The sequence below is a fragment of the Salmo salar genome, chromosome ssa09, assembly GCF_905237065.1.
Source record: "Salmo salar chromosome ssa09, Ssal_v3.1, whole genome shotgun sequence".
Taxonomy (NCBI): Eukaryota; Metazoa; Chordata; class Actinopteri; order Salmoniformes; family Salmonidae; genus Salmo; species Salmo salar.
Window position 1 is genome coordinate 133,208,038 of NC_059450.1, and position 26,828 is coordinate 133,234,865.

Consider the following 26,828-nt stretch of genomic DNA (forward strand, 5'->3'; position numbering starts at 1 on the left):
TGTAGACCTGATGCTTGTTGGAGGACAGGTGTTTGAACAGGCTGGCGGGTACAAATGCAAACGTGAATGTTGATAAAAACAACACTGTAAATAGTCTCCAAGTGACTGCATACATGCTGTTGGAGTAAAGTAGATTTCATCCACATGCAGTATACAGATATACAGTAAGCTACATTACTGTGTAATAACCAAAGGTTTGTAGTATAGAAATTGGACACAGGGTGGCAGTCTTGTTCAGATAAAGTATACAAGTATGCAATACGTTTTGTGGCGAGGCTCCATGAAATCTCCTACAAAGGAAGCTGAGGACATACAATATTAAAATACAGGAGAAAGGCAAAAAGTAATCCAAAAACTAAGAGAATCCACATATATACTAACCATAGTGCCAAAGATGCCATCACTGTTGCAATATTCACCAACACATTTTAATAAAATGTTTAAGAACATCAATTTGTGGAAGCTGCTCTTTATTTGAAAAAGAAAGAAAAAAACTCAGTCAATGTCTGCTACACGTTCTAATTACATAAACAAAAATATAATCTGCGCCAGACAAATGCAGAAAATATCCTGAATCAAACTTAGGTAGAGTCAGATTTTGATTGAATTGCTTTCATATTTCATACATCTTTCACTTCCCTCTCCGTTGAACAGTCAGTTTTATATACACAGAGCACCGATCAACAGTGCCCCTCTCTCACCCTGTTCCACTGGATCTTTATACAACTAATTTACATCAAAACTGTAACCCTTGTTTAGTATCTGCAACACCCAGACACACTCTCCTCTCGTCTGGCTCCCAGGGAGTCAGAGCTGAGGAGCTGTTGCGGTAGCGTAAAGATGTGTGCAATATAAAAGCAATTCTTTCACATTCAGAGTAAAGGCAGCCATTTAAACGGTCAGTGAGTCGATGGCATGCCAAGCTTAAAGCAAAATGGATCCCACCCCAGTGTGATGCTTCAGAAACGTGGATGAAGTGTTTTTCAACTAGACAGAAAAGTTGTTCCATTGCAAAAAACTCTAGGCACAGAATTGACTATATAGATTACTGACTCATACTGGAACCCCCTACTCCACTTGCACAGGGGAGATCATGGGATTTGAGCCAGTAAGAATTGTTCTTAACACAAAACTTGGAGAACATTTAGTGCTCTATCATTGCATTTATATGTGTATTTTATATAATATGTATTTTCTTTTCTCTACCGCTCCAATGAAACAATCCAACATCCATGTTTAATGCTGAAGCACTCCCACAGGTGTTCAATGTACTATAGATTTTCCCCCAGTCTTAAAACCAAATAATAAATAAATAAAACACACAAGGAATGTCTACTGTAAACACAGTAAAAAAGACAAACTAAAACAGGTGTAAACGTCATTAGCATCACTACTCAGTGACAGTTAAATAACTAGGAAATGGATGACTGATGATCGGATCAAGAGAGGGAAGGATTCCTCTTTCTTCATGTCCCCCCTCCCCCTCGATTAGAACACCAAGCTGTTACATCCAACCACAGTAGTATTTCCAAATACATTAGATATCAAAGTCTCTCAGCACCCATAGCTATCTTTACAGATTATAAAATGGCTATGGAATCCCTATAGGTTTATTTTTTATTTTTTTTACAGCAGCATCACTTGAGGTCTTGGACAAATGACAGAATAATAGGTGGTGAATTCTCTTCTTCCCAGCGTCATTTGGACATGGTTTCCATGGTTTTCCTCCAGTCATTGCACTGTTCGTTGTGTTCTTGACATGTCTGTATTTGGGGGGGAGGGGGTGAACATTTCCGTGAAGAGTTAGACTGGCAATGAGGACAAAGCTTTGCTGCTAAGTGCTTCATCTTCTGAGAGACACTTCGTATTACATGAACTGCATCTGTGGGTGGAAATCATCATACAAGGATTGATTAGACCAGAGTATTACCAGCTCACTCATGGTGGTGCTGAAATAGTAAACTGAATAAATACAATGAAAAGGCATCACAATGTCCTCAGAGCAAAAGCAACCGTCACAATGGCAACCTATTGGCTGAAAACGACAATACTATATCTAAAGTCATGGCATGGGGAAAAACGCATATCAGCAAAGACGTAATGGCTACCGTATCTGTGGAAAGTATAAAACAATTTAAAAAATGCTGAAATGCATCTGCTGATTGTTTAAGCGAGCAAGACACAAACCAATTAAATCAGGCCAATATAAAGTGCAAGAGATATAGCCAGAGGAAATAAACAGCAGTGGTTGATCAGATGGAAGAAGCAGTGAGTTTTCAAATGAAGGAAGAGTAAGAGAAGAGAAAAAAAAGAGAAGCATGAGTGTAAAGCCGCGCTGTGCATGCATGTACATCCGCAAGCACAGAGCAAGCTGTACCTAAGAGACGCTCTACAAGAAATCCTTGAGAGAGAGCTGTGCAAATGGATCCTGTCCAGGGGCTCTGAGAGGACTCTGGCTGGAAGGACTAGAGGCTGCAGAGGGCTATTACAGGGAGAGGGAGAAACACATGGAGAGGAGAGGTCAGAGAGAGAGAGAGAGAGAGTGTGAGTGAGAGGGAGGGATCAGATCGGGTGAAAGACAGGTTACACCAAGGGGGGTAAAATTGCGGACTCTTGAGGAAAGGGATGACAGACAGATTTTGTCCCTCTCCTCCTGAGAGGTAAGAATAAACTAGAACACTGTTGTTATCACAGGGGGTAGTACACACACACACACACACACAGCTAATGTAACTATACACAGCACTGAATACACCTGGACACTGAACTCACGTGCATGGTACACACACACACACACAGAACTGATTATTATACAAACACACACCTGAGCGCTGGATACAGAGCTGAAGGGGTTGGGCGGCCTCATGACGGGCTGGTTGTACATCATGTTGGGTTGGTTCATCATACCCATAGAGCCAAGCTGTTGGGGTGGCTAAAGACAATAGCATAGAGAAACATCAAGCATAAGAGACATGCTACAGTAGATTGCATAGCACAGAAGCATGTATAGCACGTATTACTGTTATTCTTATTGGCTATTACCGGTCAGTGCTATCTCTACTGTATGGCTATTACCTGTCAGTGCTATCTCTACTGTATGGCTATTACCTCTCAGTGCTATCTCTACTGTATGGCTATTACCGGTCAGTGCTATCTCTACTGTATGGCTATTACCTCTCAGTGCTATCTCTACTGTATGGCTATTACCTGTCAGTGCTATCTCTACTGTATGGCTATTACCTCTCAGTGCTATCTCTACTGTATGGCTATTACCGGTCAGTGCCATCTCTACTGTATGGCTATTACCGGTCAGTGCCATCTCTGCTCTATGGCTATCACCTTTCAGTGCCATCTCTACTGTATGGCTATTACCTCTCAGGGCCATCTCTACTGTATGGCTATTACCTCTCAGTGCTATCTCTACTGTATGTGGTGCGGGGGGGGACAAGGAGACCAGCAGAGGAGCAATACTAGCTACTGCATGGCTTTGTTCCTTAGAGATAGCTAATGCGTGGCTACGTCCCTCAGTGCTAGCTAATACATGGCTACGTCCCTCAGTGCTAGCTAATGCATGGCTAAGTCCCTCAGTGCTAGCTAATGCATGGCTAAGTCCCTCATGCTAGCTAATGCATGGCTACGTCCCTCAGTGCTAGCTAATGCATGGCTACGTCCCTCAGTGCTAGCTAATGCATGGCTACGTCCCTCAGTGCTAGCTAATGCATGGCTACGTCCCTCAGTGCTAGCTAATGCATGGCTACGTCCCTCAGTGCTAGCTAATGCATGGCTACGTCCCTCAGTGCTAGCTAATGCATGGCTACGTCCCTCAGTGCTAGCTAATGCATGGCTACGTCCCTCAGTGCTAGCTAATGCATGGCTACGTCCCTCAGGGCTAGCTAATGCATGGCTATGTCATGGATTAGCTAATGGAATGGATCCAGACATCCAGCTGACAGATACTGACCATGCCATATCCCCCCATCATGCCTGTGGGTGTTGTTGCAGGGTAGGCCATGACTGGGGGGGTCTGTGGAGATACAAACACACAAATGATGACGCAACATCTTCTCCCACAGAGAATACAGCAGACCAATGTCAAGTCAAGAACTTCTTAACATTGTTTGTCTGAAACCAACACTAGAGTGATACATTAGCTAAACACTCATCACAGGCAGATAAGAGCACCAGTACTTAAGAGGCCAGTGTAGTGTGTATTACCATGGAGACGGGGTTCCAGGTGGTGTTTGGGGCTGCTTTGGGCTGCCAGTTGCTACCGCCAGTCAGCCTCTTCTCCCCAGGCTGGCTCCAGTGGATGTCACTGTAGATTAAGACAGCTAATATTAGCACTGGCTGCTGGCTATACAGAACAGTTCTTCATCTAGCACTGACCACAGCACGTTGAAGAGACTGAACAGCTCACTTACTTTTTCGTTGTGCCATTTCCAATCCCGAGATCTAGAAGAGGATAGTAATATAAATGTGAGATATACACATCCAGAAACAGTTCATTCTGCTATAGCTATGTGACATAGTGCGGTCTAACCTAGGAGTATATCAAATAAAATATAAATAGACACCACTCAGGCAGAGATGGGTGTTGATCTCTCTTAATTCATAGTTTTCTGTTCTGGGAGTTTAACCTGAATGAAATATCCTAGAATGACGTTGTGACACCTACTTCCCACCAGGTTGGCCAGGGAGGAGTCCAGGTCATCTCCCACCAGTTTGTCTGACAGCTGATTGATTGAGCACAGGGCCTGATTGGAGCCAACCATGGTGGGTTTCAGGATGTCTAAGGAGGACAGAGAGATGTACATTGGTTGGATGTGAAACACCATGTGTATCAAACAGTATAATAGTCAACACCTCACCATCAGATTCCATGTTGTTAGCACCAGAAGCTTTGGCTCCAAAGACTGACTCGAAGTCCACTTGGAGTGCTCCTGGGGGAGGGGCCTGTGTTGCTGTGGAGTACCCTGTAAAGAGGTCAGAGGGGAGGCTGCTCAGAACACAGCAGGTGCAATGATGGAGAAGTATTATTCCATTGGTGTCAAAGTCAGAGCTGCTAAATAGCTACAGAAAGTCACCTTACAGAAAATGGTGGTCTCCTTCTAAATGGCTAGAGCTACAGGTTCTCTAGTACTCTACCTCTGAATAGACCTGCTACAGTAGAGCTACAGGTTCTCTAGTACTCTACCTCTGAATAGACCTGCTACAGTAGAGCTACAGGTTCTCTAGTACTCTACCTCTGAATAGACCTGCTACAGTAGAGCTACAGGTTCTCTAGTACTCTACCTCTGAATAGACCTGCTACAGTAGAGCTACAGGTTCTCTAGTACTCTACCTCTGAATAGACCTGCTACAGTAGAGCTACAGGTTCTCTAGTACTCTACCTCTGAATAGACCTGCTACAGTAGAGCTACAGGTTCTCTAGTACTCTACCTCTGAATAGACCTGCTACAGTAGAGCTACAGGTTCTCTAGTACTCTACCTCTGAATAGACCTGCTACAGTAGAGCTACAGGTTCTCTAGTACTCTACCTCTGAATAGACCTGCTACAGTAGAGCTACAGGTTCTCTAGTACTCTACCTCTGAATAGACCTGCTACAGTAGAGCTACAGGTTCTCTAGTACTCTACCTCTGAATAGACCTGCTACAGTAGAGCTACAGGTTCTCTAGTACTCTACCTCTGAATAGACCTGCTACAGTAGAGCTACAGGTTCTCTAGTACTCTACCTCTGAATAGACCTGCTACAGTAGAGCTACAGGTTCTCTAGTACTCTACCTCTGAATAGACCTGCTACAGTAGAGCTACAGGTTCTCTAGTACTCTACCTCTGAATAGACCTGCTACAGTAGAGCTACAGGTTCTCTAGTACTCTACCTCTGAATAGACCTGCTACAGTAGAGCTACAGGTTCTCTAGTACTCTACCTCTGAATAGACCTGCTACAGTAGAGCTACAGGTTCTCTAGTACTCTACCTCTGAATAGACCTGCTACAGTAGAGCTACAGGTTCTCTAGTACTCTACCTCTGAATAGACCTGCTACAGTAGAGCTACAGGTTCTCTAGTACTCTACCTCTGAATAGACCTGCTACAGTAGAGCTACAGGTTCTCTAGTACTCTACCTCTGAATAGACCTGCTACAGTAGAGCTACAGGTTCTCTAGTACTCTACCTCTGAATAGACCTGCTACAGTACAGCTACAGGTTCTCTAGTACTCTACCTCTGAATAGACCTGCTACAGTAGAGCTACAGGTTCTCTAGTACTCTACCTCTGAATAGACCTGCTACAGTAGAGGTACAGGTTCTCTAGTACTCTACCTCTGAATTGACCTGCTACAGCAGAGGGCTCAGTGGGGTAGGGGGCCTGGTGTGGAAGGTGCTGGGCCATGGCCACTGGACCACCACAGAAGGAGTCTGACAACGCCAAAGTATGGGCAGGAAGAAGGAAGAGAGCAAAGGAAGGCATTTCAAGGCACGGCAAGAAAGGCAAGCAAGGCAAAGTGACAGTACAGACAAAAAGGAGACAGTTAACAGAAAACACTTAGTTTTACTTGTTAGTGTCCCTAATTCTAACAAAATCAAAACAGGAGCTGCAGAGTACAAGGATATAAAGGCTATAAAAATATCCTATTGACACTAAAGTCATCTAAATCACCAGACTACCCTAACCATAGGGTTATTATGGGGCCACTAAACACATTACATGGGTTGAGGGGTCTATGTTTGCCTATGGGCTCAGGAAACATAGGCTGGGATGGTGAGCCATCATAGTACCTGAGATGGAGTGTTCTATCCGCACTGTGCGTTTGTAATTGGTTGAAACGGACGAGTTTGTGTCAGTAAAGGGATTATAACGATCTAGAGAATCAAAAATAATATTAGTAAGGGAAACAGATTTCAACTTATACTGCTAAGAGAATACTACAAGAGAAAATAATCAAATTATTGGTTTGTAATATCTAGAAGCAATAGCCTACTTGAATACATTATGAAACAATATATATCAGCAGCAGGAAAACCATAATTTGAACACAACCACTTAGTCAGAATAATTTTGGACATGGGTTTACTAGACACTAAAATGTGAGACCTCAATGGATAAAGCCTCATATTAGACTGAACTGGCATGGGAGCCTATCAAAACCAGTAACTCCACGTCACAGTGTTAGCTTGTGGTTCAAACCTTAGCTTCCATTATAGGACTGTGCTACAATAACAATATAGCAAGTGGAGGCTTTGCATTTCAAGGTACACAACAAACATTTAACTTTAGACAGCCATGAGATCATTTACAGTGCATTCAGAAAGTATTCAGACCCCTTGACTTTTCCACATTTTGTTACGTTACAGCCTTATTCTAAAATTGATTAAATACAATTTTTCCTCATCAATCTATACACAATACCACATAATGAAAACACGAAAACAGGTTTTAGAAATTTCAGCAAATGTATTAAAAATAAAAAACAGAAATACCTTATTTACAAAAGTATTCAGACTCTTTGCTATGACACTCGAAATGAAGCTCAGGTGCATCCTGTTTCCATTGATGATCCTTGAGATGTTTCTGCAAATTGGTGTCCACCTGTGGTAAATTCAATTGATTGGACATGATTTGGAATGGCACACACACCTGTCTATATCAGGTCACAGTGCATGTCGGAGCAAAAACCAAGCCATGAGGTCGAAGGAATTGTCCGTAGAGCTCCGAGACGGGATTGTGTCGAGGCACAGATCTGGGGAAGGGTTCCAAAACATTTCTGCAGCATTGAAGGTCCCCAAGAACACAGTGGCCTCCATCATTCTTAAATGGAAGAAGTTTAGAACCACCAAGACTCTTCCCAGAGCTGGCCGCCTGGCCAACTGAGCATTCAGGGGAGAAGGGCCTTGGTCAGGGAGGTGACCAAGAACCCGATGGTCACTCTGACAGAGCTCAAGAGTTCTTTTGTGAAGATGGGAGAACCTTCCAGAAGTTCAACCATCTCTGCAACTCCACCAATCAGGCTTTTATGGTAGAGTGGCCAGAGATGCCACTCCTCAGTAAAAGGCACATGACAACCTGCTTGGAGTTTGCCAAAAGGCTCCTAAAGGACCAATATTGAACTCTTTGGCCTGAATGCCAAGCTTCACATCTGGAGGAAACCTGGCACCATCCCTATGGTGAAGCATGGTGGTGGCAGCATCATGCTGTGGGGATGTTTTTCAGTGGCAGGGACTGGGAGACTAGTCAGGATTGAGAGAAAGAATGGAGTAAAGTACAGAGAGATCCTTGATAAAAACCTTTTCCAGAGCGCTCATGACCTCAGAATGGAGCGAAGATTCACCTTCCAACAGGACAACAACCCTAAGCACACAGCCAAAACAACGCAGGAGTGGCTTCTGGACAAGTCTCTGAATGTCCTTGAGTGGCCCAGCCAGAGCCCACACCCGATCAAACATCTCTGGAGAGACCTGAAAATAGCTGTGCAGCAACGCTCCCCATCCAACCAGACAGAGCTTGAGAGGATCTGCAGAGAAGAATGGGAGAAACTCCCCAAATACAGGTGTGCCAAGATTGTAGTGTCACACCCAAGAAGACTCGAGGCTGTAATTGCTGCCAAAGGTGCTTCAACAAAGTACTGAGTAAAGGGTCTGAATACTTATGTAAAATGTGAGTTTTTTTAAATTATTATACATTTGCAAAAAAATCTAAAAACCTGTTTTTGCTTTCTCATTATGGGGTATTGTGTGCAGATTGGGGGGGACGACAATTTAATCCATTTTAGAATAAGGCTGTAACGTAACAAAATGTTGAAAAAGTGAATGGGTCTGAATACTTTCCCAATTGACTGTACATGTAGACAGAAGTAACAGTTATGAGAGACTTCCTTCAAATTCCCAGAGACACAGGAAGGATATTTCAGGAGGAACAAAGAGCATCTTTACCACTAAACATTTCATGACCAGACGTCCTAGAGGAATAGCTAACACCGTCGGAGGACACGACAGGTAAGTGAGCAGCTGCATCGACAACGACTTTTGACAGGAAAGGATTAAGGTTTGGCATGGAGTCATCTCCAGCTTCAGCAGAGGTGAAAGGATCTAGGCAGGCAGAGGAGAGAAAGAAAGACGAGATACAGAAGAGAAGAACAGGAGGACATCAGAGTCAGACACAACAGGAAGAGAGGGAGAGCACGAAGAACAGAACATGGTAGAAGATACTAGACAATAGAGTGGTCCTGTGGTGGTGGCTGTTTCTCCTACCTGCCCATGCGGTGGCCACAGGAAGCCCTGTAGAACTGGCCTGCATTGAAGGGTTAAACGTCTGCTGAATGTCAAACAGGTCACTCTCCATCTTCAGAGCACTGAGGAGAGAAGACAGCAGTGATGCGATACCTGAATCCACACTGGGACATGTAGCTAAACATCAGCATTACCAGATACACACAGAAGTATTGAGGTAGAGGTTCCCCCTAACCACAGATCTAGAATCAGAGCACTCTAAATCCTAACCTTAACCACTAGGAAAATGAAGAAATATCTGACCCTGTATCAGTGGTTAGGAGTAATTTATACATAATCCACACTGACCTCTCTGGTCAACCACATGAGTGGGTAAGCTTCACAGGTCATAGGTGAACATTTACCCATTGGAGCAGCTGGGTGTGGAGAAAAGGTCGATGGCTGGGGCTGTGCTGATAGTGACCCCGGTGGTGGAGACAGGAGACGTGTCTGTGGTGGCAAAGGAAGGCCTCTTCGAGAGCTCCTTCAGCCTCTGTTCCTGGGTGGAAAGAGTCCAAGTCAAATACAGTAGGCGATGATTGTAGTCATGCATGTGGGCCATACTGGATCCACCAAACAAGGCTTTGAATTGTTCAAATCATTGCCTGCATACTGCAACATATCACTGTCCTTCACATGTAGATGGGACAGGCAACATGAAACCATGTCCATTCTAATCATATTGATGTTGTGATCCACGTGTCATGATGGCTGTACCTTCAGTGCTTTGAGACGAGCCTGTTCCTCCTCCAGAGCAGCCTGCTTCTCCCGCTCATCTACTTTAGTAAAAGACATCCCTGTACTGGCCAGCGAGGACACTGCGTTGGATAGAGTACTGGCCCTGAAACAACAGTAAACACCTTTAGGCAGAATACTACAGCAACCCTGGCTGAAAACATCAATAACCATTACCATGAATAATAATTCAAGCAATCTTGGCTTAACAGCTTGTGCACAAAGCAAATCAGTTATTATAGTGGCAGCCGCTTCTAGGCTACCTGCAGGGGGAATAGTGGACTCAGTGCCAAAGACACTCCAGTGTGAGACATAGGATACGTCCCAAATGGCACCCTGTTTCCTATGCACTACTTCTGACCAAGGTATGTTCAAATGTAGTGCACTATGTAGGGAATAGGGTGCCATTTGAGACGTAGCCCATCCTGTACATACCTGCTGGCAGCGGTGGAGTCTTTGACTTTCTTCCCCTCTAGTGAGGCCAGGTGCTGCTCCAGAGCTTCCAGAAGGCTACTGGGAGCCTGTTGTAATGGAGAACAGCAGTTAGTAAAGGCCAGGGTTGGAAACATGCAGCTACACTGTACTATATGAACACAACCATCTAAGGCAGTGGTGGTCAACCTAGTTCATCTAATGTACTGTACATACACTAGCTATATGACTTGAGTTTTTCCTGACAACCTTTCGGAAAACGTTCAGCTGGTCATGTTACGTGGCGAGAAAAACTCAGGTCCCTAACTATACTGTCCCATATACCACTATACCTTAGTTATTGGATTCTAGCACTTTTTAAATTTGATTGAACCTTTATTTAACTAGGCAAGTCAGTTAAGAACAAGTTCTTATTTACAATGATGGCCTACCAAAAGGCAAAAGGCCTCCTGTGGGGACGGGGAAATACATTGATGGACAAGCAGAAACACAAAGGACTGTGGGTAGCCCACCACCAGTCAATGGTTGTATGCGTTTCAGCTAAAAGCCCCATTGGATGAGTGATATTGAAATGTATGTGGATGACACACACCACAGCACTTTCATCATACAGTATGTGGTGTTGAATTTGCAATGCCTAAGCACACCTGGGCAGCCATGTTGGATGGGCTATGTACATTTCATGTGACAAAGAGACCTTTGTGTACAATTTGCTTCACTCCTATAAAACACAATGTCAATCAGACACAGAGTTAGAGTAGAGGCATGCAAAGACAACACCAAAGCAAGTCACAGACACAGAAGAAGAGTGAGATGAGAATACTTACACAAACTGTGAACTAAAGGTGGAAAGATAAGGGGAAATACAGAATATAAAGGTGGTGATGGTCAGAGATAAATAACTATAATGTATTTGAAGTGTATAACACTGTTACAGGTGCCTCATAAAAAATGTATTAGGGGACATAACACACAGCTAGTGCACTTGTACTTTCAAGGAAAAGTATGATCCTTGGTGGAGGAGGGATTTTCCTTGGAAATACTGTAATATAACCAGTGTCACTGTAAAATACTGACTGTAGCGCAACAGGTGTGGGGGGCCATCTATTCAATTTGCTGTACAGTGTGAAATCAGAAGTACTGTAAGATACACAGTCAGTTTGGACTCTTAACAGCTTAACACCTTTATTTACCGTAGATAGAGCCTAATCAAGAAGAAGAAAAATGAGAAGAAAAATAAGGCAACAATTGGCAACATGCATTGGAGGACTTCATGCACTGAGCAGTGCCTTATCTCTGGGAGACGTGTGCAGGGTGGAGTAAATATAGTGTGGTGGGGCAACAGAGCTGATTAAATAAGAGGAGTTAATACTGAGAGACACACATACAAAGAGAATACAGAATGAGAGTAGAAAATAGGAAGTGACAGCGAGAAATAAGGGAGAGAAAGTGAGAGCAAGAGAGAGAGAGATGGAGACAGAGTAGTAATCCAACTGCAGAGACAAATGGATAGAGTAAGTTTGGTGTGTAGGCTTTTTGTTCAGAGAGTGTGTCTAATAGGTTTTACCAGTAAATCCCTCATACTGCAAGGCTCATTCAGGGAGTTGAGTGTAAGGCCTTACCTGGGAAAGGTCTGGAATGTCTCCTCGATCAATCCCCACCTGCTGTCAAATGAGAATATGTGCAAATTTATAGTGGTGCCTCTAAATTAAAACTTATTTTCTACCACTACAATTTTCTCACAAAAATGTAAATATATCGGAGGATGTTCCCTTCAATGAATGGTAGTGAATGAATGAATAGCATCAAACTCAAAGCAGGTGAAGAAGAAATCACCTCTGCCACTTTAAGGAACTCTGAGATTCGGGTCATTCGGGTCAGGAACTTCTTGTAGATATCCAGGCCCTCTTTACACTGGGTTTTCTTCATGTCAAAGTACTTCTCTGTGGTAAAATAAAAATAAAAAACAGCAGACATTAACTCAAAGTCTGTAAACACACTAGGGATAAACTCTGTAGAGAATCTAGTCTCCATTAGTAAAATGTAGTACTGTACATATCAAAAGATCTACAGTACTAGGATCTACAAAGCATCTCCAGACTAAACATTTTAAAAGAGTATTCATCAGAAACTAGTGAAGAAAATACAGTTGGAGTTGAGGTTTTACCCAGCAGGTTGATGATGCCTTCGTTATATGCAGCAAAAAGCCTAATAGAATCTTTGAAGAGGAGCATGAACCCTGCATTGATCACTCCGTTTGTGAGCTCATTGGCATTAACCTGAAGGAGACACATCATTCAGTTTCACATAAGCCATAAGTTGCCCTTTTAACACACAATAATGACTTTGGCTTCGCTGACAAACAATTAAAGAGCAGGTCAGTGTGGAGGAATATGCGTCCATCTCTGGTTTCAGCCTGTATCTATCTCTGGTTTCAGCATTGTCCATTCAGTAATCAGTATTCCTGACAATCTGTTAGCCCCAGGAACCTTCTCATATTACAGTACATATTACAGGACCTGAGCAGCACAGTTCTGGGGAGGTTGACCTCAGACTCACATTGAAGTCGAGGAGGGCGTCCATCTGGTTTTGTATGATAGGGATGGTCTTCAGTAGCTTCTCTGTATTCATGGTCCTCATCACCCCATCCACCCTGTTGAGATGTGTGTGTAGTGTTACATAGGTGTTAGAAGCACAAATGACAGAGAGGGAGGGAATCAGTGAGAATAGCCGCAGCCAGTCAATTTCTACTGCATGTTAACAAATCGTTCCCAGAGTTACAGAAATACCCCTGTGATTACTTCATGGGATATAAAAAGCGTTGAACATTTTGAAAAAAATGACATTCTGTCGTTAAAACTGACAAGAATCTTGTTCTCTTCTAAACTAAATATTTGAGCTGTCATAAATATTTTCATTATTTTTACACCTGCGGGCGGCTCAGCAAGGAGAAAGTGTTTATTGTAAGAAATTGTTTGAGCCTTTAAAACTCCATAGACATACATTCAGCTAAGGAGAGGGTCAGTCAAAAACAAACATACCACTTTCTTTTGTTGATATGTTGGGAATTTCTTACCCTCGCTTTACTTTAGTGAAGTCAAAGGCAACCTGTCTGTATGACACAGCCTTTTCATTCAGATATCGACTGTACCTCCGGATAAATGTGGACATATCGTAGCCTGGGAGAGAGAGACCTGAGAAGTGATATAAATCTTACATTTGTCATGAAAACCTACATGAGAATCATGCTATATTCGTTCATAAGTTATATTGTTTCCGCTTATAAGTATTTGTCACTAACAGTTAAAGATGAGCTTGAAAACAGCAGTTGAGAGCCAAGTACTCATACTTTACCTTGTAAACCACTTTTGTCCAAAAAATTACTGAGGTTGAATAATGTGTTCCTTGAAGCCAAGTATTGGACAAAACGCTGTATCAAAGAAAAAGAGGGGTATCAACACGTGTTCTTAATTTCCATTGATCTACAGAAATAGAATTGGACCGGCGCACCAGAGTAATTTCCAGATTTTTATAAAAATATTTATTATGATATAAACCTAGAAATTCCATGGTTAGCAATTGATTGTCTTAATGTCTGAACTGAAAACTTCAACACTATAGCATTGCTATTATAGAAATAATATATATTACAGACAATAATGTAATGAGTGGTGAATGTAGACATAGAGAATACTGTAGAGAGTGGTGATTGTAAGCTCAGCTCACCTCATTGCCGTAGACCATGAGGTGGTGTGTGGCGATGAGCGACTTGAAGACCACCACCCAGCTCGTGCTGGTGGTCCTTTCAAACAGTGAGTCAGCCAGCTGGGGAATGTTCACGTTCATCTCATTGGTGCAATGGATCAGGTCTAAGGACGAGACAGACAGACAGAGACATGTTAGCGATAGCTCGATGTCTACGAAGACCATGGATAATTGATGTCTTGTAGTAACAGTAGTGGCCAGTAGAGGTTAAAACAACTTTGGATACAAGGCATTTCCCCTATGGGGGAGTTGAATTTTGGGGTCAAGTCAGTTAATAGTCTATGAATGACACTGTTTTTAAATCTGTTCAAAACAGAGACACGGGCACTCTCCCCTTAACTGCAATCTCATTCAATTAGCTTTAATTCAAGGTCTTGCTAATTGCCTAACTATACTCAAGACACTTAATTACTATGCTACGGTACTACAGGCTGCCTCTCTCAAGTTTTTTGCCATGGCAATTCCTCAAGAGGGTCTACTGAAGTTCAATAGATGAAAGCCTGATGAATATGTCACCATCTTTAAATCAAACAATATATTTTTGGTCAAATATCTTAAGTAACTACTAGTTGCTCCTTCCGCCACCAGTTCTCTCCACTCGTCTATAGCCTCAGTTGGCCTAAAGCTCTACTCTAACGAGCCCCATGAACCAGTACAAGTCAGCTTCTAGGCTAAGTTCCTTTCAAGCTTATTTTCTCTTCACAACATAACAAGAAGGAAATTGATTCTCAACCGTTTGTGTATGTTTGCTATTTGAGGCCTGGGTCTTTTCTTGGGCACACAGACATGACAATCTTATCAGCTCTTAACCAACCATGCAATTTTTTTTCACGTTGTTCGTAACTTATTTTGTACATAATGTTCCTGCTACCGTCTCTTATGACCGAAAAGAGCTTCTGGACATCAGAACTGCGATTACTTAGACTGGACAAAGAGTTTTTCTTCAATGAGTCGGACGGGAGGGATATACTGCAGACACCCAACCAGGCCCGGATCCCTGTTACTCGCTGGATAAGGAAACTGAGATTTAACGGAAAAAGATCAGGGTGCCTTGTGAGGATCAGGCGATGAGAGGCTAATCTGCCTTTGCCTTCCGTCCTGCTAGCTAACGTTCAATCGCTAGAAAATAAATGGGACAAACGGAAAGCACGTTTATCCTACCAACGGCACATTAAAAACTGTAATATCTTATGTTTCACCGAGTCGTGGCTGAACGACGACATTAAGAACATACAGCTGGCGGGTTATACACTGTATCGGCAGGATAGAACAGCAGCCTCTGGTAAGACACGGGGCAGGGGCCTATGCATATATGTAAACAACAGCTGGTGCACGATACCTAAGGAAGTCTCAAGGTTTTGCTCGCCTGAGGTAGAGTATCTCATGATAAGCTGTAGACCACACTATCTACCTATAGCGTTTCCATCTGTATTTTTCGTAGCTGTCTACATACCACCACAGACCGATAATGGCACTAAAACCGCACTCAGTGAGCTGTATACTGCGATAAGCAAACAGGAAAACGCTCATCCAGAGGTAGTGCTCCTAGTGGCCGGGGACATTAATGCAAGGAAACTTAAATCAGTTTTACCTCATTTCTATCAGCATGTTTGCAACTAGAGGAAAATGGTTGAGAAAATTCTAGACCACCTTTACTCCACACAGAGACGCGTACAAAGCTCTCCCTCACCCTCCATTTGGAGAATCTGACCATAATTCTATCCTCCTGATTCCTGCTTACAAGCTAAAATTAAAGCAGGAAGCACCAGTGACTTGGTCTATAAAAAAGTGGTCTGATGAAGCAGATGCTAAACTACAGGACTGCTTTGCTAGCACAGACTGGAATATGTTCCGGGATTCTTCAAATGGCATTGAGGAGTACACCACATAAGACAATGACTTTATCAATAAGTGCTTTGAGGACGTCGTCCCCACAGTGACTGTACGTACATACCCTAACCAGAAGCCATGGATTACAGGCAACATTCGCACTGAGCTAAAGGGCAGAGCTGCCGCTTTCAAGGAGCGGGACTCTAACCCAGAAGCTTATAAGAAATCCCGCTATGCTCTCTGACAAACCATCAAACAGGCAAAACGTCAGTACAGGACTAAGATCGAATCGTACTACACCGGTTCTGACGCTCATCGGACGTGGCAGGGCTTGCAAACTATTACAGACTACAAAGGGAAGCACACCATTATCCCAGAAACCCTAGACCCACTCCAATTTGCATAACGCACCAACAGATCCACAGATGATGCAATCTCTATTGCACTCCACACTGCCCTTTCACACCTGGACAAAAGGAACACCAATGTGAGAATGCTATTCATTGACTACAGCTCAGCATTCAACACCATAGTGCCCTCAAAGCTCATCACTAAGCTAAGGACCCTGGGACCAAACACCTCCCTCTGCAGCTGGATCCTGGACTTCCTGACGGGCCGCCACCAGGTGGTAAGGGTAGGTAACAATATCCGCAACGCTGATCTTCAACACGGGGGCCCCTCAGGGCGTGCTCCGTTCCCTCCTGTACTCCATGTTCATTCATGACTGCACAGCCAGGCACAACTCCAACACCATCATTAAGTTTGCTGATAACACAACAGTGGTAGGCCTGATCACCGACAATGATGAGACAACCTATAGGGAGGTCAGAGACCTGACCATGTGGTGCAAAGACAACAACCTCTTACTCAACGTAATGAAGACACATGATTGTGGACTACAGGAAAAGGAGGACCGAGCATGCCCCCATTCTCATCGACGGGGCGTCCACATCACCAACAGACTAACATGGTTCAAGAGCTATTCCCCCTCAGGAGACTGAAAAGACTTGGCATGGGTCCTCAGATCCTCAAAGGGTTTTACAGCTGCACCATCGAGAGCATCCTGACGAGTTGCGTCACTGCCTGGTATGGCAACTGCTTGGCCTCCGACTGCAAGGAACTACAGGGGGTAGTGCATTGCCCCCCCCCCCACACTGCTGCTACTCTGTTATTATCTATGCATAGTCACTTTAATAACTCTACCTACATGTACATATTATCTCAATTACCTCGACACCGGTGCCCCTGCACATTGACTCTGTACCGGTACCTCCTGTATATACAGTAGCCCCGCTATTGTTATTTACTGCTGCTCTTTAATTATTTGTTACTTTTATCTCTTACTTTTTTTTTGGGGGGGGGTATTTTCTTAAAACTGCATTGTTGGTTAAGGGCTTGTAAGTAATCATTTCACTCTAAGGTCTACACATGTGACAAATAACATTTGATTTGAAAACTACTATGTCAAAATTGGTCTATTGGACTTATTGGTCTCTGTTGCTTCCGATAATACACATTAAAACATTTCAGTCTCATTCCTCCGCATATAGTAACTCATTATGTCATACTACTGAATGCGCTCATGCATCGAGCCAACCGTAATATTGCACACCTGATTCTAATAATTTGCTGGTTGATAAACTGAACCAGGTTAGTCAAAACTGGGGTCGGAGCGAAAACCTACAGAAGGGTAGCTCTCCAGGAACATGGTTAGAGAATTCATGTAGAGCAGGGCTCTCCAACCCTGTTCCTGAAGAGCTACCCTCCAACCTCAGTTGTAACTAACCTGATTAAATCTATCAACCAGCTAATTATTAGAATCAGGTGCGCTAAATTAGGGTTGGAGTGAAAACCTACAGGACAGTAGTACTCCAGGAACAGGGTTGGAGCCCTGATGTAGAGAATGGGGGATGCCAGTCAAACCTGTGCTTACCCATTCTCATTCAGAGTCAGACTGAGTGATGAACAGATAGTCAGTGTAATAACCAGGCCTGGCTTTCTGGCCTATATTCTCATGTTTTCAGGAGTCTAAGTAGGACAGTATAACCTTCCAGAGCAGCAGTTAGCATGGCTAGCTGATTATTCAGGGAAGACTGGGAGGGGCGACTTTCACTCATACTGTTAGATCAAGACTCCTGTACCTCAGGAGTAACAGGTGTGAAACAACAGGCTGGCTGAATCAATTCACAACTTTAGCATAGATAGTCCATAGGATTAAAAAGTTATTAAAAGTGGACACTTTCAGATTAACTGACCAGTGATCACCTTGGTTTCACACAGTTTTCCAGTAATTTCAAAGGGCAATGTCTCCCAAAATAATTTAGGAAAATAAATAATGTAGCTAGCCTACTACATGCTTCAGTTGGGGTCTGAACCAGCAACCTCCACGTCATTGTACCTGTGTGTCATGCAATATGCTCCCATAATGAAAATGACATTTGAACGGTAACCTATTATGCATAACCTGCTTGCAGAAGAGATATAACATGCTTGAAATTGAATCACATATACTGAAGAAAAATATAAAAAACATGTAAAAAGTGTTGGTCCCGTGTTTCTTGAGCTGAAATAAAAAATCCCAGACATTTTCCATATGCACAAAAAGCTTGTTTCTCTCAAATTTTGTGCACAAATTTGTTTACATCCATGTTAGTGAGCATTTCTCCATTGCCAAGATAATACATCTACCTGACAGGTGTGGCATATTAAGAAGCTGATTAAACAGCATTATAATTACACAGGTGCACCTTGTGCTGGGAGCAATAAAAAGCCACTTTAAAATGTGCAGTTCTGTCACACAACACAATGCCACAGATGTCTTAACATTTACATTTACATTTTAGTCATTTAGCAGACGCTCTTATCCAGAGCGACTTACAGTAGTGAATGCATACATTTTATTTTTTTCATTTCATACATATTTTTTTTTTTTTCGTACTTGGCCCCCCGTGGGAATCGAACCCACAACCCTGGCGTTGCAAACACCATGCTCTACCAACTGAGCTACAGGGAAGTTGAGGAAGCATGAAAATTGACATGCTGACTGCAGGAATTTCCAACAGAGCTGTTACCAAATAATTTAATGTTCATTTCTCTACCATAACCCGCCTTCAATGTCGTTTTAGAGAATTTGGCAGTATGTCCAACCGGCCTCACAACCGCAGACCACGTTTAACCACGCCAGCCCACAAACTCCACATCCAACTTCTTCACCTGCGGGATCGTCTGAGACCAGCCACCCGGACAGCTGATGAAACTGAGGAGTATTTCTGGCTGTAATAAAGCCTTGTGAGGAAAAACTAATTCTGATTCGCTGGGCTTCGCTCCCCAATGGGTGGGCCTGGCTCCCAAGTGGGTGGGCCTATTCCCTCCCAGACCCACGCATGGTTGCACCCCTGCCCAATCATGTGAAATCCATAGATTAGGGCCTTTGACTGATTTCCTTAAATTAACTGTAACTCAGTAAAATCATTGAAATTGTTGCGTTCATATTTTTGTTCAGTATATAATTAAATGTATTAAAGTGAGAGTGAATTAAATGGAGAGGTCCTTCGTTGCATTCACTGTTACTTGTGCATCTTTGTGACGAATAGTGTTTCTGAGGATGGTCACACAGATAAAAAAAACTTGAAAAAGTCAAGTTCTTTTTTTATCATACAGTGCCTTCGGAAAATATTCAGACCCCTTGAATTTTTCCACATTCTGTTACCTTACAGCCTTATTCTAAAATGGATTACATTGTCATTATGGGGTATTGTGTGTAGATTGAGGGCGGGAAAAACGAAGCAAAAAAATGATAATCTTACAAATAAAAATGGACATTTACATAAGTATTCAGACCCTTTACTCAGTACTTTGTTGAAGCACCTTTGGCAGCAATTACAGCATCGAGTCTTCTTGGGTATGACGCTATAAGCTTGGCACACCTGTATTTGGGGAGTTTCTCCCATTCTTCTCTGCAGATCCTCTCAAGCTCAGTCAGGTTGGATGGGGAGCGTTGCTGCACAGCTATTTTCAGGTCTCTCCAGAGATGTTCGATCGGGTTCAAGTCCGGGCTCTGGCTGGGCCACTTAAGGACATTCAGAGACTTGTACCGAAGCCACTCCTGTGTTGTCTTGTTGTAAGGTGAACCTTTGCCCCGATAAGAGGTCCTGAGCAGGTTTTCATCTAGGATCTGTCTGTACTTTGCTCCGTTCATCTTTGCCTCGATCCTGACTAGTCTCCCAGTCCCTGCCGCTGAAAAACCTCCCCACAGCATGATGCTGCCACCACCATGCTTCACTGGAGGGATGGTGCCAGGTTTCCTCCAGACGTGAAGCTTGGCATTCAGGCCAGAGATTTCAATATTAGTTTCATCAGACCAGAGAATCTTGTTTCTCATGGTCTGAGAGTCTTTTGGCTAACTTCAAGCGGGCTGTCATGTGCCTTTTACTGAGGCGTGGCTTCCGTCTGGCCACTCTACCATAAAGGCCTGATTGATGGAGTGCTGCAGAGAAGGTTGTCCTTCTGGAATGTTCTCCCATCTCCATAAAGGAACCTTAGAGCTCTGTCAGAGTGACCATCGGATTCTTGGTCACCTTCCTGACCAAGGCCCTTCTCCCAATTACTCAATTTGGCTGGGCAGCCAACTCTAGGAAGAGTCTTGATGGTTCCAAACTTCTTCCATTTAAGAATGATAGAGGCAACTGTGTTCTTGGGGATGCTGCAGAAATGTTTTGGTAGCCTTCTCCAGATCTGTGCCTCAACACAATCCTGTCTCGGAGCTTTAGGTACAATTCCTTTGTCCTCATGGCTTGGTTTTTGCTCTGACATGCACTGTCAACTGTGGGACCTTATATAGACAGGTGTGTGCCTTTGCAAATCATGTCCAATCAATTGAATGTACCACTGGCGGACTCCAATCAAGTTGTAGAAACATCTCAAGGATGAGCAATGGAAACAGGATGCACCTGAGCTCATAAGCAAAGGGTCTGATGAGGCATTTCTGTTTTTAATACATTTGCTAAAAATGCAAAAAAAATGTTTTACGCTTTGTCATTATGGGGTATTGTGTATAGATTGCTGAAGATTTTTTATTTAATCCATTTTAGAATAAGGCTAACGTAGAAAAATGTGGAAAAAGTCAAGGGATCTGAATACTTTCCGAAGGTACTATGTAACACACACACACACACACACACACACACACACACACACACACACACACACACACCAGTCAAAAGTTTGGACACACCTACTCATTCAACGGTTTCTTTATTTTTACTATGTTCTACATTGTAGAATAGTGAAGACATCAAAACTATGAAATAACATATGGAATCATAGTAAAAAATAAATTTAAAAAATGAAAGTTAAACAAATTAAGATATATTTATATTTGAGATTCTTCAAAGTAGCCACCCTTTACACACTCTTGGCATTCTCTCAACTAGCTTCATAAGGTAGTCACCTGGAATGCATTTCAATTAACAGGTGGGCCTTAAAAGTTAATTTGTGGAATTTCTTAATGTGTTTGAGCCAATCAGTTGTGTTGTGACAAGGTAGAGATGGTATACAGAAGATAACCCTATTTGGTAAAAGACCAAGCCCATATTATGGTAGAAACTGCTTGAATAAGCAAAGAGAAACGACAGTCCATCATTACTTTAAGACATGAAGGTCAGTCAATCCGGAAAATGTTCTCTGCTGCAGAAGTTCAGTTTATTAGAGTTACCTGCACCTCATATTACAGGCCAAATAAATGCTTCAGAGTTCAAGTAACAGACACATCTCAACATCAACTGTTCATAGGAGACTGCATGAATCAGGCTTTCATGGTCGAATTGCTGCAAAGAAACCACTACTAAAGGACACCAATAAGAAGAGACTTGCTTGGGCCAAGAAACACAAGCAATGGACATGAGACCGGTGGAAATCTGTTGTTTGGTCTGATGAGTCAGAATTTGAGATTTTTGGTTCCAACCGCTGTGTCTTTGTGAGACGCAGAGTAGGTGAATGGATGATCTCCGCATGTATGGTTCCCACCGTGAAGCATGGAGGAGGTGTGATGGTGCTTTGCTGGTGACACTGTCTGATTTATTTAGAATTCAAAGACACACTTAACCAGCATGGCTAGCACAGCATTCTGCAATATGATATGTTGCTCAGGTGTGCACCAGGGCCTCCCACTCCTCTTTCTATTATGGTTAGAGTCCGTTTGCGCTGTTCTGTGAAGGGAGTAGTACACAGTGTTGTATGAGATCTTCAGTTTCTTGTCAATTTCTTGCATGGAATAGTTTTCATTTCTCAGAACAAGAATCGACTGATGAGTTTCAGAAGAAAGCTCTTTGTTTCTGGCCATTTGGAGCCTGAAATCGAACCCACAAATGCTGATGCTCTAGATACTCAACTAGTCTAAAGAAGGCCTGTTTTATTGTTTCTTTAAGTCAGCACAACAGTTTTCAGATGTGCTAACATAATTGCAAAAGGGTTTTCTAATAATAAATTAGCCTTTTAAAATTATAAATTTGGATTAGCTAATATTGCTGATAATGGGCCTCTGAACGCCTATGTAGATATTACATACATAAAGTAAATCTGCCGTTTCCAGCTACAATAGTCATTTACAACATTATCAATATCAACACTGTATTTGATCAATCTGATGTTATTTTAATGGACAAAAATGTTTTGCTTTTCTTTCAAAAACAAGGAAAAACAAGTGACCTCAAACTTTTGAACGGTAGTGTATATATTCGTCTGATTAAGCAGGCTGTAATTTACAATTAATTGGTATATACAGCCTGAAACTAATGCCTGCAAGATTGTGTAAATGTTCCTTACACGCTAGAATGTTGAATACAATTACATTCACCAGTTGTCTGTGTGGTTTGTTGCTCAAAATTTGCTCAAAATTTGAGACAAAGTATATACCAATTAATTGTGTATTACAGCCTGATTAAATCAGACTACTGGAGTCCAGTGGAAAATCCTTGTGCCTGGCCCTGACTGCTATAAAGAGCTCTCTGTACCAAATAACTCTTACTCCACTGGCAAGTAACCAGGCAGCTCTGCTACACAGGCAGCCAAACCATTCACAGACCTCAAGTGCAAACACAGCTTTGGCTAGACTTCTGATTTTCTGATTGAGCAAATATTGCAAAGGGATAGGCCTACCAACCAATATTGAGAGAACAATTCTAATATGATTTGGGTGTACTATACTTGATTATAAAAAAATTATATAGAAATGTATAAAACACCCACAATCATGAATTGATTATTGATACTCTACCAGTCCATTTGAATTTCAATTATGCATAACACCCCATTGCAATGAAAGGGCATCCTTACACATTCTATTTCCCTTTCCTGTGAGCAATTTCTACACCTTTGTAACTAGAGACCAGGTGAGTGAGACAGACCATAAAATAGTTGGAAGTGACATACACCCCTTGACTTTTCCTACATTGTGTTAAATGGATTTAAAATTGATTAAATTGAGATAGTGTCACTGGCCTACACACAATACCCCATAAGGTAATTATGTTCTTAGAAATGTTTAAAAATTAATACAAAATGAAAAGCTGAAATGTCTTGAGTCAATAAGTATTCAACACCTTTGTTATGGCAAGCCTAAAGTTCAGGAGTAACAAAAAGTCACATAATAATTTGCATGGACTCACTCTGTGTGCAATAAGTGTTTAACATGATTTTTGAATGACTACCTCCTCTCTGTACCCAACACATACAGATAATTATAAGGTCCCTCAGTCGAGCAGTGAATTTCAAACAGATTCAACCACAAAGACCAGGGAGGTTGTCCAATGCCTCGCAAAGGGCACCTATTGGTTGGTAGATGGATAATACATTTTTTATTTTTTTTAAAGACATTGAATATCCATTTGAGCATGAAGTTACTAAATTACACTGTGGATGGTGTATCAATACACCCATTACATTTACATTACATTACATTTAAGTCATTTAGCAGACGCTCTTATCCAGAGCGACTTACAAATTGGTGCATTCACCTTATGATATCCAGTGGAACAACCACTTTACAATAGTGCATCTAAATCTTTTAAGGGGGGGTTTAGAAGGATTACTTTATCCTATCCTAGGTATTCCTTAAAGAGGTGGGGTTTCAGGTGTTTCCGGAAGGTGGTGATTGACTCCGCTGTCCTGGCGTCGTGAGGGAGCTTGTTCCACCATTGGGGTGCCAGAGCAGCGAACAGTTTTGACTGGGCTGAGCGGGAACTGTGCTTCCTCAGAGGTAGGGGGGCCAGCAGGCCAGAGGTGGATGAACGCAGTGCCCTTGTTTGGGTGTAGGGCCTGATCAGAGCCTGAAGGTATGGAGGTGCCGTTCCCTTCACAGCTCCGTAGGCAATCACCATGGTCTTGTAGCGGATGCGAGCTTCAACTGGAAGCCAGTGGAGAGAGCGGAGGAGCGGGGTGACGTGAGAGAACTTGGGAAGGTTGAACACCAGACGGGCTGCGGCGTTCTGGATGAGTTGTAGGGGTTTAATGGCACAGGCAGGGAGCCCAGCCAACAGCCAGTCACTACAACAATACTGGCGTCCTTCCTAACTCAGTTGCCGGAGTGTAAGGAATTTGGATTTCACCATGAGGCCAATCGTGATTTTAAAATAGTTACCAGAGTTTAATGCAGGGTTTCCCCTAACTTGAACTTGATTGATGAATTACGGTGACTGATTAGTAAGGAACTCCCATCACCTGGTTGTCTGTCGTAATTGAAAGTAAAAAAAAAAAAAACAGCAGACACTTGGCCCTCCATGGAATGAGTTTGACAACCCTGTGCTAAAGTAAAACTGCCAAACAATGTGGAAAAGAAATGTACTTTACAAGCATTTCGCTACACCCGCAATAACATCTGCTAAACATGCGTATGTGACAAATAAAATGTTATTTGATATGTCCTGAATACAAAGGTTATGTTTGGGGCATATCCAACATCAGAGTACCACTCTTTATATTTTCAAGCATAGTGGTGGCTGCACCATGTTATGGGTATGCTATTCATTGGCAAGGACTGGGGAGTTTATTTTAAGCACAGGCAAAATCCTATAGGAAAACCTGGTTCAGTCTGGTTTCCAACAGACACTAATGGAGAAACATTAACCTTTCAGCAGGAAAATATCCTAAAACACAAGGCCAAATGTACACTGGTGTTGCTTACCAAGACGACATTGAATGTTCCTGATTGACCTAGTTACAGTTTTGACTTACATCTGCTTGAAAATCTACAGCAAGAAATTAAAATGTCTGTCTAGCAATGATCAACAACCAACTTGACAGAGCTTGAAGATTTTTTTAAATAATGTGCAAATATTGTACAATCCAGGTGTGCTAAGCTCTTAGAGACTTACCCAGAAAGACTCACAGCTGTAATCGCGGCCAAAGGTGATTCTAACATGTATTGACTCAGAGGTGTGAATACTTATGTAAATTGGATATGTGTATTTCATTTTCAATACATTTGAAAAATATATAGCATTATTGGGTATTATGGTAAGATGGGAGAGAAAAAAATTATATTTAATCAATTTTGAATTCACGCTGTCACACAACAAAATGTGGAATAAGTCAAGGGGTATGAATACTTTCAAAAAGGCACTGTACATGTGCTAGTAGTGATGATAATGTAGGCTACACCTTACATATGAGACAAAGCATTCTACTCTGAAAAATGAACAAGGTAGTTTCCACAGCTGAGCTGTTCAAATGTGGTTGTTATACCCTCTTCTGGTAAATAGATAAAATAGGTCTACTGAATTTACTCCCTGGAACATATATTTTGGGGGGCATTTTTGTATAGCCAAAACGTTAATGTACTGTATCATAGAGAACTTGTCAATAAATGGTAAGATAAGATACACTATGACTGATAATTACATGTTAACTGTTTAGGTCTGGGAGGGCAGCCTAAAGCTATGCAGAATGAATGAAACCACTTAACAGACGGCTAGAAAGCTAGCTAATGTGACAGTGATGATGAGTAGGCCTACACTGAAATTATCAAAAAATCGGATATTACTGTTAACGTCCAGTTAAATAATGTTACGAGCAGTCTCATTGTATGCTCTCGTTTTGCTAAAATGTATGCTTGATACATTTTGACAGGAGCTAACATAGCAATAACATTAGCCTATCCACTCAGGCTTCAGGCCTTGTCAGCATCGCCATAACTCACGAGATGAAGACCTCCGACTGGTTTTAATGAATGACACATCAGAAACTCTCGATCATTTCGATACTTACAATCCAAATGTTTCTTTTTCGGACCCATTATTTCATGTGTGGTGGCCTTGCATACTGTTTTCGACACAGCAGATCCAGTTACACTGTGCTGGGCTGCAGTTATCCTGTCAGTAATGCTCTGCCCCGACATCTTCGTTTATTGATGCAACAAAGAATTTGAAAAATCACAATGTCTATAAAGTTCCAAATTAATTGAATTATATAATCTCCACGGTCGACACCTCCAGTCCACCACCTATTTAAAAATAAAGAAAGGGGGAAAACTGAAAGAAAAAGACAGGGCGACGAGGCAGAAGAAAAATTATACAACAAAACGTATCAAACGTATCCAAAGCTTGCTTATTTCAGTCCAGTGTTGATCCGAATGACGCCTTTGATCAAATTGATTTCATAAATAAAGATGCGGTGGTACATTTGGTAGGCTGACTCATTCTCTGCCTATCTCTCATCCCGATCTCTCGCTCACTGGATCCCTGTGTGTCTTCGTATCGCCACTCCTACTGGGTTTAAAGGACTAGAAGCATTCAGGGAAATGGCGGGCC

General features: G+C 42.3%; 1 protein-coding gene across 16 annotated transcripts; it reads right to left on the reverse strand.

Moving 5' to 3' along the window:
- Positions 1-453: 453 nt before the first annotated feature.
- On the reverse strand, positions 454-26,828 carry LOC106613010 (phosphatidylinositol-binding clathrin assembly protein). 16 transcript variants are annotated; one of them, XM_014214826.2, is made up of 24 exons: positions 26,287-26,828; positions 14,158-14,300; positions 13,786-13,861; positions 13,508-13,610; positions 12,991-13,084; positions 12,599-12,710; positions 12,268-12,374; positions 12,054-12,095; positions 11,259-11,270; positions 10,435-10,520; positions 9,982-10,105; positions 9,630-9,763; positions 9,247-9,347; positions 8,929-9,084; positions 6,778-6,861; positions 6,322-6,417; positions 4,869-4,973; positions 4,676-4,789; positions 4,422-4,452; positions 4,216-4,315; positions 3,962-4,024; positions 2,825-2,932; positions 2,378-2,482; positions 454-1,882 (listed from the first exon to the last, which is right to left on the reverse strand). In XM_014214826.2, the coding sequence occupies exons 1-23, from the start codon at positions 26,414-26,416 to the stop codon at positions 2,390-2,392; spliced, it is 2,214 nt and encodes a 737-aa protein (XP_014070301.1). In that variant the 5' UTR covers positions 26,417-26,828; the 3' UTR covers positions 454-1,882; positions 2,378-2,389. The 16 variants fall into 16 exon arrangements, with proteins under 16 accessions (XP_014070301.1, XP_014070298.1, XP_014070299.1 ...); XM_014214823.2 differs by having other exon boundaries at positions 13,508-13,625; XM_014214824.2 differs by having other exon boundaries at positions 9,630-9,757; positions 13,508-13,625; positions 26,287-26,827.

What these genes read in the sequence shown, in the direction of transcription:
- LOC106613010 (XM_014214823.2), bottom strand. Translation starts at nt 26,416, where the DNA reads ATGTCGGGGCAGAGCATTACTGACAGGATAACTGCAGCCCAGCACAGT. An exon ending in TTCACTAAAGTAAAGCGAGG is followed by an intron (nt 13,085 to 13,507) that starts GTAAGAAATTCC and finishes ACATCTCAACAG; the next exon opens with GGTGGATGGGGTGATGAGGA. An exon ending in TAACAACATGGAATCTGATG is followed by an intron (nt 4,790 to 4,868) that starts GTGAGGTGTTGA and finishes TGTCCTCCTTAG; the next exon opens with ACATCCTGAAACCCACCATG.